The sequence below is a fragment of the Rissa tridactyla genome, chromosome 1 (assembly GCF_028500815.1).
Source record: "Rissa tridactyla isolate bRisTri1 chromosome 1, bRisTri1.patW.cur.20221130, whole genome shotgun sequence".
Lineage (NCBI taxonomy): Eukaryota > Metazoa > Chordata > Aves > Charadriiformes > Laridae > Rissa > Rissa tridactyla.
In genome coordinates this window covers 22,306,306-22,325,054 of record NC_071466.1, presented here as the reverse complement: position 1 = coordinate 22,325,054, position 18,749 = coordinate 22,306,306, and the positions used below count along the sequence as shown (strand labels likewise).

Sequence of the window (18,749 nt, the reverse complement as noted above, 5' to 3'; positions counted from 1 at the left end):
TGTACCAGCTGAGGTTTCATACAGCAATGAGATAATGAAAAATTATGAAATAAAATTTGTGAAGTACTTGCATGTTACATATTTGTGTGCATTTCAGAATGTAAGGAGGTTTTACAAACACTTTAAAAAAAACTAGTTTCTTTAGGATCCTAACAAATCTGATATTTAAAGCAGAGACATTAAGTACTTACCACCATCAGCATTTCCTTCTCTGCGGCTACGTGCGCTGCCATCTCTGCCAGATTTAATGCGCTGGTGAACAGTCACAAAGATTTGAAAAGAACAAAACAAAACCCCCATTTAGTAATATATATTAAAGATAATTATTGAAAACTCAGCTTATTAATAAAACAGTAGAACAACATTAAAGTAGGTTTACTATACTGTAACTAATAAACCTTCCTTTTCCAACAAAGTTGTCCTTAAAATCAGTGTTAAATCCAAAGTTTACATAAAATGAGTTCTATGAAATTCAAACAGAGCATCTCAATAAATCGTTTTTCTTCAGATAAAATTTATACAAAGAATGTGTATAAAAATAGTTCAGATGTACCTTTGTGAGGTACAGCTGAAAAAACAGGCAACATAGCCCTCCTTGCATGAGTTCAAAGTAGCCTCTGCCTATTAACGTCTTGTAAATCCCACAAGCGTTTTATTATTGTAAAGATTCAAGGGGGGGGAAGTAGGGAAATCTATAAAAAGAACTATTCACCCCATAGATCTTAAATTTTGAATACTTGGCACAGCACTGTACTTTACAGCAAAATTTAATTTGCTGTTGAGTGTTAAATGCAAGATAAAGGTGAAGGTAAATACTTTAAAAGTTGTGTTTAAAAAGTCAGCTCTCTTGCACTGAGGAAGGCACCATAAACATCTTCCAGCTGTGTTTTTTTAGTGTTATTTGAAAACTTTAAAGTTTATCAAAGCAATACCTCTGTATCACATGGCAGACTTGGCTTCTCCTGGCAAACCACCAAATTTCTCATGCAAATATCTTGTCAATTACAAGAAGATACATCTCAACAAGGGACTTTTTGATGGATAGGTACAAATACTTGGTGTTTAAAGCACTCAGTTGTTAATAAAGTAATCTCTGCATCTTATTTCAAAACATGAATTCAGGATCTGATAAAAACACATGTGCACACTACCTATGTGTTCAGGTCAATTACTGTAGCTTCTTCACTCATTTTTCACCAGAAAAATATCATGGAATCTGGCAAAGTTGGAATGACACAGAACTGAAAGAACTTTCAAAATTGATGCCAACAGAAAACGGAAGAACCCTTAAATCAAAACTCACAGGAGTCAGACAGGAAAGCAGGGAGCCTAGTGTGAAACCAGGAATGGTCTTGAAGCGATCCAGTCTGGGACCAAATTTCTCATACTTTTTATTTATTTTGGGAAATCCTCAAGTCTAAAATATGTTCTCTGAATTCTGGATTAAATATCCTATTAGCAGTCCAGTATATCAGTCCTTCAGGAAGCATGTTCAGACTCTCCAAATGTTGAATGACTGACAATGAGTCTGCCAGTGGAAGCTCAGCTTCTGTCTGCCAGAGGGAAGTGATCCCTATGTGATAGTGCCCTCATGGCATTTACATCCTGGGACTTTACTCCCAAAATACTATAGAAGTACTTCAGCTTAAGCATATGACTAATTCCTGTAAAGTTCCAAGTGCGTAGTTTATAAGTCATCCCATACTAAAAGCAGACATTTAAAATAGGTCCAATGATTTCCACCCTAAAAATGCCTATTTCTCTCCCATGACTGCAAAAGAAATTTAGGATGATTAGTCCAGATGTAGATGCCTGAAGGTAAAAGCAGTAAGTCCCCCTCAATGTTTGCACCTATCATCACTGCTTCACACCACACCCAATCAGTCCCTCATTTTCAGTCATTAAGCTCACTTAACGGAAATAAATAGTAATGTGCATATACATCAGTGCCAAGAAGGTTGTGTGAACTTTTACACTGTTAACACTGTTACTGTCTTTTTTAAACTGAAACATAAAAAAAAAAAAAAAGATTAATGCAGTAAAAAAAAGAAAAAGAAAAAAAACCCAACATGTGAAGTAAAAATCCAATACTGTGAGAGGCAGGGAGAAAAATTTCTACAGGGAATGAACCCCACAGATGTTCCCAGATTCTTGGCTGGAAGTGTTTAACAACTTGTCCATATTTGAGAACCGAGTGAAATAAGTACTCCAGAATATTTATTTTGGTATAAACTCCATGTGTTTTGGAGTTTATACGTTATCCAACGTATTCTGGAAAAACAATGCAGAATAGCAAATTTTGATCGATTTCTACAGGAAGACGAAGTCTGTGTGCAGATTTTGAAATGTAAGTATATTGCACCAGCATTTATCTATTTTCTCTTTATTGGGTGCAATTGAGAAATCACAGGTTAGTATGAAATTGGGAGCATGAATTGAACTATATCTGGTACTGCTAACTGAAGCCAGTGTTGCTATTGGAAACTTAGGTGGTGAAATATTAAAATTTGATAATTTTAGAACTTGAAAGTATAGTTTATGACTATATGCTTATGGATGACAGAAGAAATTTCTTAGGACAAAAATACCTAGTAATTTCCAAAGCCAGATGGTAGACATAAGACTAAAAAACCACACACACACACACATCAAGCAAACAAAAAAATTCCCCAATCCCAAAACCACAGGATGGGAACCCAGACATAACAGCAATAGCAAAAAGGAACTGTGGGGCTATTGTTTGCAAGACAGCACTGATATTGGGATTCTCTCACAGAAATATACTCAACTTCTAATACAGGATGGCAGCATACTAAATTGCAGTGCGTTCTGTAACATTGTTTTTTCTTAGTGTCTTTGTTCCTCTACATCTACAATGGTGTTGATTTTTAAGAAAACTGGGTCAGTGGGTTCCTTGAGGGACAGAAAAAAGTTGTTCCTTTCCTTGAGGAGACACCGAACTTGGGAGATTTCAGAGTGTGGCTGACAAGAGAGCCAGAAGAGGGAGATGGGAGCATGCGCCCCCATGTCAAGGAGCTGCAAGGAGCAGAAAGCAACTGATCAGACTTCAGAGGTTCTGAAGAGAATGTACTAGGAACGACAGCGGCAGATTTTTGCTGCCATTCAAAAACTCACTGAGCTTACTCCAACAGGCTGGAAGCATGGCCGGCCTGCAGGGATGAAGTTGACAGAGCTGACTAGAAACCTGTTTTATTTCTATTGGTGGTGATGGTTTTGAAGGGGTGGTGTGGTTTTGTTTTGTTTTGGGTTTGTGTTTTTTTTTAAACCTAGTGCATTTCAGTTTTCTCTGTTTAAAAGAGAATTGGGTTAGTTAATTTAGAATAGAATCAGGCTTATTCAAATTTAAAAGCCTGATTTCTTTTCTGGGCAACACACTATAGGAGAATGTTTAGGCAGATCTACCTTAAAGCTTTGACTAACTATAAATGCCATCATAGACACCATATTCTTCTCTCTACTCCGCTCTCATGACACCCCACCTGGAGTACTGTGTCCAGGTCTGGGGTCCCCAGTACAAGACAGACATGAACCTGTTGGAGTGGGTCCAGAGCAGGGCCCCAAAAATTATCAGAGGGATGGAATAGCTCTCCAATGAAGAAAGGCTGAGAGAGCTGGGGTTGTTTAGCCTGGAGGAGAGAAGGGAGAACTTACTGCAGCCTTCCAGTACTTAAAGGGGCCTACAGGAAAGATGGGGACAAACTTTTAGCAGGGCCTGTTGCAGTAGGACAAGGGGTAATGGTTTTAAACTAAAGGAGGGTAGACTCCCACTAGATATAAGGAAAAAAAATTTACGAGGGTGGAGAAACACTGGCACAGGTTGCCCAGAGAGGTGGTAGATGCCCCATCCCTGGAAATGTTCGAGGTCAGGTTGGACAGGGCTCTGAGCAACATGATCTAGTTGAAGATGTCCCTGCTCATTGCAGGGGGGTTGGACTAGATGACCTTTAAAAATCCCTTCCAATCCAAACTATTCTACGATCTTTTAAATATTTTACTAGTAGGTTTTTCTCCACCAGGAAGTACAGAAATGTCTTCAGGAAAGCTCCCGCTTCCAACTGAAATAAACAGGAAGAGATGTGACAAGTTTTTTTTATTATTATTATTTACATACTCAAACATTAACTTTCTTAAAGGAAAAAAGTGTTAACACCTTCAGTGTAAAAAACGCTGGAATTATATGCAAGGAAATAGATAACATCTCCATCTCCAGGGACCTCTCTCACCAACTATAAAATAATGCAGTTTAAACTGGTTTAATCTCCGAGGTTTCCCGAGTAAAGCATTGAGGTATTGAAAGTTATTGCAAAGAATTATGTATGTCACTGACATTTAACTGATATTCCCTAGAAACCAAGCAAAGGCTGTTTAACACACTTCAGAGAGATCTCTTAAATTATGAGTTTTGCAGGACAGGATCATTATATCTGGTCATCTGTTTTGCTTACTGATACCGTTATAGGGGAGACATGGAGGAATATTAGCTGCACCACATTTGTGGACTGCTTTCTTTTGTCCATTTTCCCAAGTGTTTTAAATTCTACATTTACTGAGAATCCAAGCCAATACACTTGGCCCCCAAAGTAAGCTTGTGGCATAAATTTGGAATCCTTTGATCAGTGTTTCCCCTTGTGAGCTTCATTTTTAAAATGTCCAAGTGTACATGTGCATTCTGAGATTCTCTGGAATTGAAGTAAAAGTGAAGTAACAGTGAAGTAACAAAGGATGCATTAACACATGGACTTGACATCAAAGAGGAGACAGTAGGTGTCACTAGGAGCAGGGCAAACTAGGTAAGACTTAACATGTCCTAACGTGACCATTTAGCTTTGTGGCAATTCAATGGATAGGAAGAGCAAGCATGAGCACTTTGCAGCTCAACAGCACGATAACGCTTTCCAAACAAGAAGCTGATTTTAATTTTAAAATCTTACTTTATGACAGGAATAGCAAGAAAATGATGCACACGCACACGTTCATTCCTCTGAATAGAACACAAGTTATGATCTCATACCTTTCACAGCCTGAAGCTTTTCCATGGAATTTTTTTTTACAGTTTAAAAATTGGCACTAACGTGAATAATTTACTTCTACCTATGTAATCTGCCAGTGTTGCAACTTTGTATATAGCAAAAAGGAGTTCTACTACATGGACAAATTCTTAGGCTCCCCTTCTCTCCCTGTAGTTGCTTTATTACTTGGCTCATAAATACACTTTATACAGTTTGGCAAATAAGTAGGAAAGACAACATTCCAGAGACATTGAATTATGTGGGTGGCTCCAGCATTCCCATCACATCCACATAACCCATCTTTCACTAGTATTTAAAAATCACAGAAAATCCGGTGCTCGAAAACCATTCAGACAGATATAAGGCTGATCAGTAATTTAAAACTAAAAACCCCAAAACCACAAAATACGAGCCTCTCTAAAGCCGGAAGTTAATACACGTTTTATCTTGAAGTATCATAAACACTATTTTAGTTTCATCTATGTATGTAGTGATACTGTATAATCACAGAAAGAAACAAACTTACCTGCTCTCTTATTTCTTTTAATTTTTCCACTTTCTTGAGCTTTGTCACATATTCCTGGACTTCTTTCAGCCCCATATCTGTGCAGAGACGAACTAAAAATCGGAGGCCTAATTGAAAAGCAAAACATTGTTTAAAAAAAAGGCTTACAAGCAGGTCAAACTACAAATGCACCCTCACAGAATACAGAATGGCAAACAATGCAAATAGCTGAGAATACAAGGTGACACTAGTCCAGTATCACTATGCAAGTTGTGATCGTTTGCAAATAATTTAACATTTTCTGTGATGCAGTGTCTATATCCATGAACAGTACAAATACCATTTACATATGTGGAAGGCAGAAGACACACTAAGTCATCTGGCTCAGAACTCTTGACATTTGCAAAATACTTTGGAAACTGGAAAGCATAATAATGACATTAAGTTATTACTGAGGAGCCACTACCAATAGCATTTTGATGAAAACAACTTTACAAAAGCCAAGTTAATCAGAATGGTTTCTTTTTTCTGCTGCTGTGTTGATTTTTTAAAGATTAGTATTTATAGAATTAAAAAAAAACAACAAACAACAAACCAGACATGAAGATCGACTGTAACCGTATGATGGAACCAAATGAACCCCTAAAAAGTCTCCTGAGACACTATACCAAACTCTGAAAACATTGTTGCTATTCCTACGTGTTTGTCAACATCCTTTTGAAAGAACTGCCTCTGAAGCAGAAACAAGCATGACATGAGCCATTATCCTCCTGAATGCTCCTGATTTTCCTTCTGTGCTAAGTTAGTTTTCTGCTGATATTGGGAACTGAACTTGTTCACTGAGGGGGTCAGGTAAGCATCAGAACCGGCATAAGGAAGACGGAAGCACACGGACAGGGAGGGATGCGTGAAAAACCATTGTTTCAACAGCAGAAAACTTTTAAAACACAAAAAACAAACTCCAGCCTCCGTTTCATAATTTGTAGAAACTACATTCAGAAAAATACTAGGATTCTAAAAGGTTTACTAAATGCTCCACCCCTCTGAAATATGTGTGACCAATACGAACATAACATTTTGCTTATAACTTTGAGGAGTCATAGTATTGAATTTCTCTTGTACAACAGAGCTGTATGATTCCTCTTTTAAAAAGCAGTGTTTATTAAAGCAGAACAATACAATTTTATTTTAAAGTACAGTGAATGTTCTTCCCACATAGTATTTAAAAGCACAGGCTTGTTGGCAACAAGCTCATATTTTGGAATTAGTGAGGCACAGCGTGGGTTGTAAGAGGATGTTCTCACAACCAGTGACAACCCCAATTTTCTACAGGGCTTTTTCATTTAGAGTATAGTGTGACTGATTCTGCAAAATATCTTACTCTTCAAAGTTATGTTTCCTGCAGTTTGGTTTGAAATTCTCAAGGGATTTTCGAGAGACTGGCTGACCTATTATAGTTAAAAACCCAACAACAAAATCTCACTCTCTACATTCTTTTGGAAGGCCTGGTTTTGGTAAAACTTAACAATAAGATTTTCTTATATCTAGAAACTTACATCAGGAGTTTCAACCACCAGTGACTAGAAGTAAAAATACATGTATTTTATCATAAGAAAGATTAAATAAGTAACATAGTTATAAAATTTAGAAAGCACGTATGAGAGAACTCAACCAATCCACTAAAGTTAATTTTCATCTCTCTTCTTCAGCATTACCTTAATATTTCTTAAATCATGCTTTAGTGTTGTCACAGAAAACATGCAGCATTAGCATGAGTAAAAATGTTAGTTCATGAAAATATTTTCACATGAAAAATACTTACATCATACGATTACTAACACACATATCAATGTAAAAAAGTTACCTTTGATAGTTGCACCACTCAATGAAACAACTTACATTCAACATTCTCTGGGAATTTTCTGTGAATGACTTTGTATTTCTCTAGTGCTTTCTGGTAATTACCTGCAAACAAAACAAACACCTCCTATCCATATATCCAAAAAGAATATCTGATGAAAAACAGACCCTGTTTAACATCACTTCATCCTTTTGGTTTGAGTACATGATTTAGTATCATAAGATCAAATTTGACAAAACCAAACTTAACATTCTTTTCTTACTCATAGTAAAAACTAAGAGCATCTGAAAACAGCCCAAATTACTCTGTAAATAACAGAACTAAGAGGAGTTTCCTGATTTTTGCCCCTTTTTTGACCTGCCTCTAGGACCCTATTGTTCTAAGACACATCTACTAGACAAGCTGTATAAAGCATACCAGGGTTTACCTGAGGCTGCAAATGCATGGTTTGGTCAAATAGAAATGTTTAACAGTTGAGCTCTGCCTGTCCTTCCTTCCCTCAGAATACTAATTGTGTGTCTCTCCTTTGCCCAAATCTAGTAGCAAAGTAATTATCCTTTAAGACTTTTGCCTTCAATTTTGGCTCGGCTTGATTATTATGGAAAGGACTGACAGACCCTGTGAATCTAAAACATCATAGCCATAAAATATCTGACAAAAAAAAGTTTGTTGAGGTATCACTATTTTTATTTTCCTAGTGCAAGATAGAGATCTGCTACGTGTTAACACAATCAGCTGGGAATTTTGCCAGTGAATCATAAATAGCCTAAAAGGCAGCCAAAACCAGTGTTTCTTTGCTGGGAAAACAGTTAATCTGTCTGCTTTCGAGTGGTGCTGACTGTTCTTAATTCACTGACTTCCCCAGGTTCTGTTCCTTTTCTCACTGTTGTATTAAATAACTGAGCAGACTCAGAAAATGCACTTATTTATTATGGAAGTCTGTTATGTAAAGTTCTAAAGAAGCATAAAGGAGAGTGATAAAATGGGACAGCAAGAAAGAAAAGTATTATTTACACTATCAAGTGCCTTGAATGCTTTTTAGGTGATGAAAAACCCAGAAAGATTAGTCTCTTTCCATTTTGCCTATTATGTTCCCAGTAAGAAAATACAGCACATTAAGTTTGTCTTTTGTTTGTGTAACACAAATACTATTTTAATACTGAAAAATTATACCTGCTGCTGAAAAGGAATAGGAATTAATCAACTTTAAAATCTAATTACTTATGTTAGATCAGGTGGTAGTATAATAACATTAAAAAAAACTTTTATCAGATCATTCATGCTGTAGTATTATCTTTATTTTACTTATTTAACAGCACAAGGAGTGTTTTGTGCATAAGTCAGTGCAGGCACACTTCCTGGACTTAAAAGAAAAGTCACATTTTATTACATATACGCAGAAAACTCATAAAAAAATTAATATGTAACTGAATTTTCAAACAAACTTTAGGACCAGTATTCACATCAGGTAGAAAAGATTAAAAAAAAATCAAAACATCAATCTAAACAAAATAAATCATAGAATGGTTTGGGATGGAAGGGACTTTTGAAGATCATCTAGTCCAACCCCCCTGCCATGGGCAGGGACACCTCCCACTAGTTGAGGTTGCTCAAAGCCCCATCCAGCCTGGCCTTGAACACTTTCAGTGATACGGTATCCACAACTCTCTGGGCAACCTGTTCCAGTGTCTCACTACCCTCATTTTAAGAAATTTCTTCCTTATGTCCCATCGAAGTCTACCCTCTTTCAGTTTAAAGCCTGTTGTCCCTTGTCCCATCACTACAGGCCCTGGTAAAAAGTTTTTATCTTTCTTATAATCCCCCTTGATTCTTCAGGCTGAACAACCCCAGATAATTACAAAAAAAAACGTTACAAACCTCCAACCAATTACAAAAAAGTTACAGAACTTACCGCTTCTCCTGTAGCAACTGGCAACCATCAGCTGCCATTTCACTTCTGTCGGTCTGCATATAAATAAAATAAAATTATGCACACTGACAAACAATGAAAAAGCAAAATAATCTGCATAGCGTTGGTAAAGACTTACTACTAAACTACTCTTGACATTTTTCACCAAGCATACTGCCTTCCTAGGAAGGATTTAGCCTGTTCCGTTCACACACTGTCTACCCCTGAGTCATGCTCCTGCGTGTTCAGGCCTCGATGACACTCATTTGTATCCTATATTATAGCCTTTCTCCTGCTCATCGTTCTGCGCACCAGACACAATTAGTAGACCTGAGATGTGAACCACTAATCTTTGTCTGAGACACAGAAGCACACAATGGGGGAGAATAAAATGCTGAACTGTGTTCTGAGGAAGTCCCAGCAGCAGGGTCCCAAGCACGCCCAAGGGATCCCTGCCAGGAATCACACTCCCCACAGACAGCTTCAAACCCTGGCTTCTCTTCTGTGTCATCACCTCAATGTCCAAGCTGCTACCTGTCCTTCTCTTTTTAGCACATAACAGCGAGAGATGCAGTCAGAAAAAATATTTGAGACGTTTAAGCATGTACAACAAAACCGTTGGACTCTTTTCTCGTTCTTATCAAGATAATGTGAAAATTAGGAAATTTTCATGTCAGCAGTGTAAAGGATGCTCTATAAGCCAAAGTACTTTTCACACGTGGCTCACAATTCAAACAGTAGCGTATCCCAAAGGCACTGATGCTAACATTTTCAGAATAGTTTTGTACTTATTCTCTTCAGTTTTTTCCCTCCACTCACAGCATAGGCCATTTTTAATTCTAAATATTAATCTGTTTGCCTCGTAGTTGCCAAACAAGCTTATGAAAGACATCTGCTTCACCTTTTTTAGTTTCAGCTGAATGTCTCCTGCAAACAAGAAAGGCAGCCAAGCAGACACCATAATAAAGTTTATTACGCATTTCAGTATGAAAATTCTAGGTAGAATAAATTTTCAGCAGCCAGCATTAGCTGCACAACTCCTTTTATTAATGATAGATTTGTGCATGCTAGTAAAATGTAATAATGAAAAAATGTTTCTCGATTCATTGTCTAACATATTATCTTAGAACGCAATTTGAAGTGTAATTATTGTGATTAAAACACTGAATACACTAAACAATGTTAAACTAAAAAATTCTGGTTATGGTTAAAATAAAGTTTAATTTTAAAATGTAACTTTATTTACAATTAGTAGCAATTTGTAACCAAATATTCATATTTATTAATTAGCATATCTAGACTCTATTTGTAATACCAGATAAACTCCAAAACATCCATGTTTTGTTATCTACTATTAACAATCTCATCCCACAGAGAAATAATTTCTCTGTATTACAGATAGATTACAAATGCAAATAATACTGAAGAATTTCATATGCCAATTATTCCTAAGTACTTTACAATCCACATACTTCACATTTCATGCATGGACTGAGAGCAACATGAAGCATAAAATATTTAGATTTTTGCCAAAACAAGATTATGAAATAATTCTTTTTAGTTTCACCTGTTTCTTTCCAAAGTTTCTAAGAAGGCTGTGAACGCCAGCATACACGATCTCATAGCTTGACTACAATACAATTTTTTAAGGTGGCCAGAATTTATACTGAAAAGAATGTTGGCAAGCCTGTGAACCGTGATTTCTGTGAATTGTGTCCTGTGTATTTTCATCTAATCTACACCTCTATTTCTTTATAATCATACAACAATTTGGGTGAAGTCTATGTTTTTCTATTTATTTTTGTTTCCATTTTTAATCCTAATTTAAACCTCGGATTTTCTCTTCTATAATCAGTGTGTACTCTAACTCAAGCCCTTTCAAAACCAGAATTAGTATTTTTTACTGAACTTCTAACAACTTATTCACAGTATCATCTTTCCTTGAATAACATTGTGCAAATTTTAGTTCACATGCTGTCTTGTTCATGCATGCATTCAGATTCACAAAACAAAAAGAATGTCAAATTTTACATCATCACAAGACAAGCAATAACTGAGTTTTGCTTAGCCTGATTTTTGATAGGTTTCCCAAAGCACAAAAGAGAGACATTCACACTTGTTGGAGCAAATTTTGTCTGCATGTATTTTAGTTGGTCTATTAACACGAAATTCTTCATGAATATATAGACAAATATTTGTTTCCATGTAAAAAGACCATATGCATTACTTTTTAGCATTCTGTTTGAACTCTGGATTACAGATTTAAATTTGCCCACGTTTTTGTTTATTAACCATTTGTCTGGTAAGCTCCCTTTCTGATCTAAAATAAAATATATAGCTTATATACTTTCTTAAGTGCATTCTGCTAAAGGACAATTTCAACAATTAAATTACTGAACTAAACTCAATATATTTCAAATACCTCTATGAGGATCAATTTGATCTGTCAACTTATTTTCACTAACCATAGGTAATTCTGCACTGCACATTTTTCCTTACTTCTATACTTTATTTGTAATAGCCTTTTTATAGGAGTAGGAGTTACGTAAAAAGTGGAAATGCAGCAAGAACTGCTAAAAAATGCATTTAAATCATCAAATCCTCAGCACATTATTAAATAATAGAAAAGACATATTTCATATAAAGCCATACAGAAAGAGGTCTTCGTGGCTCTAGGAGAGCTCTTCCCCACTTCATAGCGGTGTATAATGGCAGAGGATAGAGAAAAGAGATCCTAATACTTTCTTGGGCCCAATGGAGGATCTTACTAAACATTGAAATGGCACAGTAAGAGCAAAAATACACTGTAAACAAACACAAATAGTCTTAACTGTGGTGTTTGCTTTTAACATTAAAGTTACACAACTAATTTGTCTCTAGGTATACTTATGGACATCTAATCACAAAATATTTGAGTAGGAGTAAAATAATAATTACTTACAGGATAAGTGCTGCTCTTTCAAAGTACTCAATGGCTTTTTCACAAAACTGGGTGTCAATGTAGTAGGCTCCAAGCCATTCAATGACCTCAATGTTTGAAGGGAAATACCGGTATGACTGACAAAATAAGAAAGGTGAAAGAAACACAATTTTAGTGATAAACAACATCTTTATGTTACTCCTGGAATATCTTACTCAAGCATTTAATTCTCCAGATGCCAAAATCGTGTAATATATGAATGGAAGTAGTGTGCTATACCATGTAATCCTGGGGGGGTACAGGGGGGAAAAGCATGCCAAGTTTTCTAATTATGGAATGCTTTTTAGAAGTTACCTGAGATGAGTCTGTCACATTTTCCATCTAGCCTTATTTGAAATATTATTTTAAATAGTTTGCAACAGCAAAAACGTTTACTTAGATCATGTCTACATGTGAGTATTACCTAAGACATTAAACAATGCTAACTAATACATGTACAATTCCACCTCAAATCAGCCTGCTAAAAAACTTACCTAAAAACATTCTTTTCTATGAAGTATGTATGTACATAAATAACATTTTTGGCTTTTTAGAAACTTCCACTGAAATAGGCAGCAAAATTATCGTCAAGCACAACTCCGCTACTATTCAGATTGCAACACAGACTTTGGTCATCCTCATTTTGCACAAATTAAAAAACCTCTAAGACTGCAGAAAAGAAATTTCCTGTCTTATTCCTGTTTCTAAAACAAAAGAATCTCTACAAAGTACAGACAATACTATAGCTGGTTTAAAGTGAGAGACGATGCCCATCTTTAGGCAACTGTGTATACACGATGTGTAGCTGTAACATTAAAATATACATAAACACAAACATATTATATATGTGTATCTCCATATCCATTATACAGATATAGCTTTCAACCAACACAGTCATGTTATACACCTTTAAAGTTACATTCATTTTAATATCTATTTTTAATTTTGTAACTGACTATATTTTAAATTAAAATTTTTAGGGGTCAAGGTAAACAACGACCATATGAAAAATGAAAGTCTGAGGTCAAATACCATGTGGAAACACAGGCTGTGTGTTTCCTTAGGCTCTGACTACAAAAATTAGATTTTGTCAACTCTCTCCCCCTCAAAAAATCTGTTTGGTTTTTTTTGTATGACATTTAAAAAAGTATAAATGACTCAATTGTTAATTTGATATAGGAACTTACAACAAAGTGTTCTTTAATTATGAGAAAGTGCATTGGAAAAGCAATAAATAGCAAATACCTCATAGTAATAATGAAAAGCTTGGGATTTATCACCTTCATTATCATATAATTTCCCTAGCTTTGAAAGTACATGTGGATCAGTTGGTACTATGCTGATCAACTGCAGGAGCCACTCAATGGCTTGATTGGGATCTTCCATGATCTCATATCTGAGTTTTCTTTGGTCAAGGACTGATGCTAATGATAATTTGATTTACTCAGAATTCCTACTATTTTACATAGTGTAATCTATATGCTGGACAGATATGTCAGTTGCTGTAATGTGGAGATACACTGGGATTTTTTACACATTATTTTAGTGATTTAATTCATATCAAAGTATTTTTGTTACGCTGAAGAAGGAGAAATATTCAGAGGTTTTAGCTGCTCTTTCACCTTAAAAACACTTTGGGCTCAACAGAACCTTTGGGCTTGGTTCACCTCTCTCTATGTCACTAATTTTACTTTGACTTCATCATTTATAACAATGAAGTGTAAGAGCCAAGTGATTTATTTGGAGCCTTTACAACTTGGATAGTTTTTCGTAATGCATCATTTTGTCCTAAAGTGAGTGACTTGGTAAAACTGCTGTCCTCAAGAACAGACTTTTGACTGCAGTGAGATTTTCTGCAGAAAAGCACAGCACAGACAATGTACAATTCTGGTCCAGAGAACAGAGGCAGCTTTAACTGTAATTAGGTTTGCAATGTGCTCTCCCCTCCTCAGTCACCCTGGAGTGGCACAACAGCTCAGACCTCTGCAGCAATGTGAGCTGGAGCTACTGCCCAACATATTTTTCCAGTTTCTGCTGCACCCTACTCTTCATGGAAAAAGCTTGCGAGTGTTGGTGGAAAGCAGTTTTACATAGCAGTGGAGCAGTTAAGTTCTCCCCCAGATGAGAACTGGGAGTTGTAGCACCATCTAGGCTGTTATAACAGAACAGAAATCACAGCTCTTCTGCATTTTTGGAAGTCACTTATTTTACTGATTAAAAAATACTTTTATCACCTTCACTATTCTTGTAAGTGTAGTACATCAACTGGAATCTGTTCTGCTTGGGGAGGATTTTATTATGGTTTGCATATCATAGAATCATAGAATCATTTAGGTTGGAAAAGACCCTCGGGATCATCGAGTCCAACCATCAACTCCACTCTACGAAGTTCTCCCTTACATCCTCAGAAGCATTGTTAAAGAAATTCATAGTGTAGAATATCACTGGTGATGTGCAAAACCAACCCCTCCCCTCCCCTCCTCAGCTTTTCAATCTGTTGAACTTTTGCAGTGTTGGGAGACAATTATTTTCTTACACAAACACTAACTAATCCAAAAACAACTTTCAGAACAGAACTTCGTTTTAATTAACTGTTATTTTTTTCTGAAAGGTTTTACTCAATTGTGCTTACATCTGCCACATTATTTTCATAATAAAATCAGCAGCATTTTAAATATTCCAGGACACATTTTAATAGTGAATGTAAATGTATCCCCTGCAACATGAACAGTCTTAATATATTTCTTCACTTGCCTCACTGGAAATGTTCAAGAAAGTTGTAAGTTCTATTCTTGTTTTTACAAACATCAGAGAATGAATCAATGTATGATCATCCTAATTATAATGGACACTATAGTAAATTTCTAAGTCTTCGTGTCATGGTTGAAACACATATTTCCGATTAAATGAGTTTACTACAACCGCAATCACTTATTATAATCCAGAAAAAGATACATGCTTGCTATCTGGTGAAGGACTTGGGCACTATTTCGAAGGATCGCATGGAGTTTCAGAAAACAATCCAAAGCTTCATCTATTCTGTTTAACTTCTTGTATGTTAAACCTAAAAAATAAAGGTTACAGTATTAAGGCAATGAGAAAAAAATGACTTCAGCATATTAACTGACAGAATAACCAAGAAAAATGAAATAGGAGCACAGTACTCAGAGGCAGTATAACTGCCTTGACGTTGACAGACTCTATTCTGGAAAGTCATGCTTATAATTCTTAGAAGCTAGTACGACTTACCAAACTGATGAACACAAGGAACACAAACCTAATCAAAGACCAAGAACATACGTAATCTCACTTTCTGAGCAAGATGAATGAGGGAAAGGGAGGGCTTTTAGAGAAGAATGACTCTGATGGTTTAATAATGCTAAAACTGGTATATTTTTAGTAGATAGTAGAAATTTTTGTCTTCAAAGTGACTTAATCATGTGCAGTTACTATTTGATGTTGCTAACACTGGTATTTTTTTTGCAGAACACATAGGAAGTACAAATCAATACCTTGTTATAATATAAATTACTGATTAAAGTAATAATTAGTATATATTTCTATACAAGAAAAAACTTTGAAAGCCAGATTCTCAGAAACACTAGTGTTACCTTTAGACAAAAGCTAAATTGCAAAAGCACCTTTGGCTTACCAAGATTATAGAGTGCTTCAGTGCATGAGGAATCATTCCTGAGAGCTTCCTTATAAAACTCAGCTGCTTTTTCATAGTCTCCATTTGCAAAAACAGTATTTCCTTTGTTAGTTAGAGCTGCTGGATTGTACCTATCAGAATTTACAGCTAAATCTGCATAGTTAGTTGCTTGTGCCAATTCATTTTCCTACAGGAACAAACCAAACATTGTATTAGTCATTTATCAACTTTCTTGCAGCTGTGGCTTCTTACAGTTAATATTGTGGAATTTCAAAAGATTGAGAATGAGATAAATAATACATTCTGTAGTCCTAAAATATTGCTTATGTAATTGCATAAGGCAGATCATCTCTTTTGAGTTTCAGAGAACTTAACACTTTGAGACGTGTTTTGCCACTCTGTCCCATTCAGTCAGGAAGTTTTCTTTGCTGCAACAAGGTAATATTTCTTTTAAAAAAACAAAAATAAATCCCCATACCCTACAAACCATACACAAATGCACCTGCCTAAGTTACATGCTTCACATGTTCCTGAAGTTCAGCCAGGGTCTTCAGGACCTGAGTTTTAAATGCAGCTGCTGAGGTTCTGCACAACTCCCACTGCAGGCATACTTCTGTGGCCCCGGGCTTAATCTCACTCTTCCTCCCAGCAACAGGATACAAAGGAACATGCTCCAAACTTTCAACTACTGCCAAAAATGGGTGTTCCAGAATAACTCCTCTACCATGCAGTTTCTTCTTGTTTACACAGAGTATTTAGACAGACACAAAAATTGCTCCAAAGATACAAAGGTTGCTACATAAACTGCAGTTCTTAGTTCGGTTGAAGCAAACACTTACCAAATAGTAAAGGAAGGAAAGGTTTGTTGCAGCTGCACTCTTTACTCTGCTGTCCTTTTTTTCAAACATTTTTAAAGTCTCCAGTGCCTAGAAGCAATTTGGAAACAACTTACTTTCCACTGAAGCAAACTTACACCAAAATTCTTTCAAAAAGCATTGAAAAACTTCACAGTAACAAACAGCAAAAATTATCAACTCATATGCTGACACACATAATTACTAGAGCTTGTGACCCACGCTTGTAAGCATATACGCACAGAAGTAGATCTGTATGATACATAATATTAACCTTGGTCACAAAATTTCAACAGTATTGGCTATTTATTACTTCTTCAAAATTTAGATTAGATATGGCTTCCTAGAAGTACACAGATATCTGACAATTCTATACATACAAAACACAAGTTTATATTATTTGCTTTTAATCTAGTCAACTAATTAAAATTCTCATACTGATTTTTCCAGTTAACACAAAATGATTGACATTAAAATTCTTATTAAAAAGCTAAAAAAAGTACACGCTATATAAAAACCACACAAGACAGCGTAGGATTGGATTTCAACTCACAGTTGGTTTGTGTAGTAAGATGATGACACCTGTCTAAGTTTAGGAAGTACTCAAACATAAAGACTGAGGCCAGAAGATTCTTTTTTTTAATATATAAAAACTAAATTTCATAAACTTCAAAATAAATAAGTTTACGGATAAAAAGTATACAAATTTATAGTTATTAAACTATCAAAGAAACTTTGAAATAAGAGGCATCTTTTTTTCTTGATTGACTATGTGATAACATTTCTAACTGCAGACTAAATTATTAAGAAAATCTGGCTTGCTTACACTAAATATTTATATTAACTACACAAACTGTTAGACTATCACAGTGAGCCCAGTTCTCATCTATTACAACACAGATGTTGCAACCTCAATTTAGACATCAACATTAGCAATTCAAGTTTCCATCTTCCTTTACATGAAACCTATAAGCTGCTGTTTACACATCAAAGTGAATGCATGATAGTGTACGTAGAAAGCAAAACAAACATAAAGGAAACAAGTTTTAATTGACTGTCATACATACTGTTTTTACAGTTACTTTACAAAAATATATGACTGTACTAATGACGTGTAAAATGACAAAGTATACACAGCCAGATGTAGTTCATTGATTTAGTCAACTACATTCCACCCAAGAACTATGAACTACTACAAAAGATCGTAATATTCTCCTAATAATAGAAAATTCTCTAAAGAAATACACCAATTTCAATCAAGAAAAGCATTTTAAATGTTAGGATTTAGATTCTGTGGTCTCTGAAATGTGAGACTTCAACTATGATAACTTTAAACTTTTCTATATATTTGTGGCTTTCTCCAAAAAGGGAATGGTCCCAGATGTAATACTACTATATTTGAGATACTCTACTCTTAAGCAAAGACTTTCTTCTTCAAGTAAAAGCTGTGCATTTCTTACAACTGAATTAATTTTTAGTGAACTCAGAGCTATATAGTTCAAAGCCACTTTCTGAAAAGCCATTTTCAATTGTAGGTGATTCCTTACCTTTGCTTTCACTGCTAAACGGCACGATAAAAACTAGAGTGGAAGTAATCTCTTTTTCATGTATAATGGAAAGTTCATATGACTCTGAACTCTATTCACTTACTGGTAAATTTTGTTGCAGGTCTCTTGAACCATTTCAGCAACTATGAGCCCTAGGATGTAAATCCATTGCAATACTCCTTTCGTCCTTGCAAAGTAGAAATACTCTCACTGTAACATCATCTAAATTTATATGTTTCTAAATAACTTCTAACTTCTTAATCCCAACAATAACAATTACTTAGATTGAACAATCAAAACACAGATTGTCCAAACTATTCTCTGTGACATGTTTCCGATGTACTTAAATTATTTGCTCTACTTCAAAGCAGCTTGCCTGACCCAAGAAGGGCCTGCCATAGGTGTTAAGGAGTTATGTGGTTAACCTGCAGA

General features: G+C 35.5%; 1 protein-coding gene across 6 annotated transcripts in view; it reads right to left on the bottom strand.

Annotated features, from left to right (window-relative positions):
• Positions 1–18,749, bottom strand: part of IFT88 (intraflagellar transport 88) — a 46,825-nt gene that overhangs the window by 10,336 nt on the left and 17,740 nt on the right. For all 6 annotated transcript variants that reach the window (XM_054221687.1, XM_054221697.1, XM_054221703.1 and 3 more), the window contains 9 exons: positions 16,756–16,842; positions 15,917–16,103; positions 15,220–15,328; positions 13,510–13,660; positions 12,247–12,362; positions 9,309–9,361; positions 7,435–7,500; positions 5,557–5,663; positions 192–252 (listed from right to left, as the gene is read on the bottom strand). In XM_054221687.1, the coding sequence (XP_054077662.1) occupies positions 192–252; positions 5,557–5,663; positions 7,435–7,500; positions 9,309–9,361; positions 12,247–12,362; positions 13,510–13,660; positions 15,220–15,328; positions 15,917–16,103; positions 16,756–16,842 (937 nt within the window). The remainder of the gene's footprint in view (positions 1–191; positions 253–5,556; positions 5,664–7,434; positions 7,501–9,308; positions 9,362–12,246; positions 12,363–13,509; positions 13,661–15,219; positions 15,329–15,916; positions 16,104–16,755; positions 16,843–18,749) is intronic.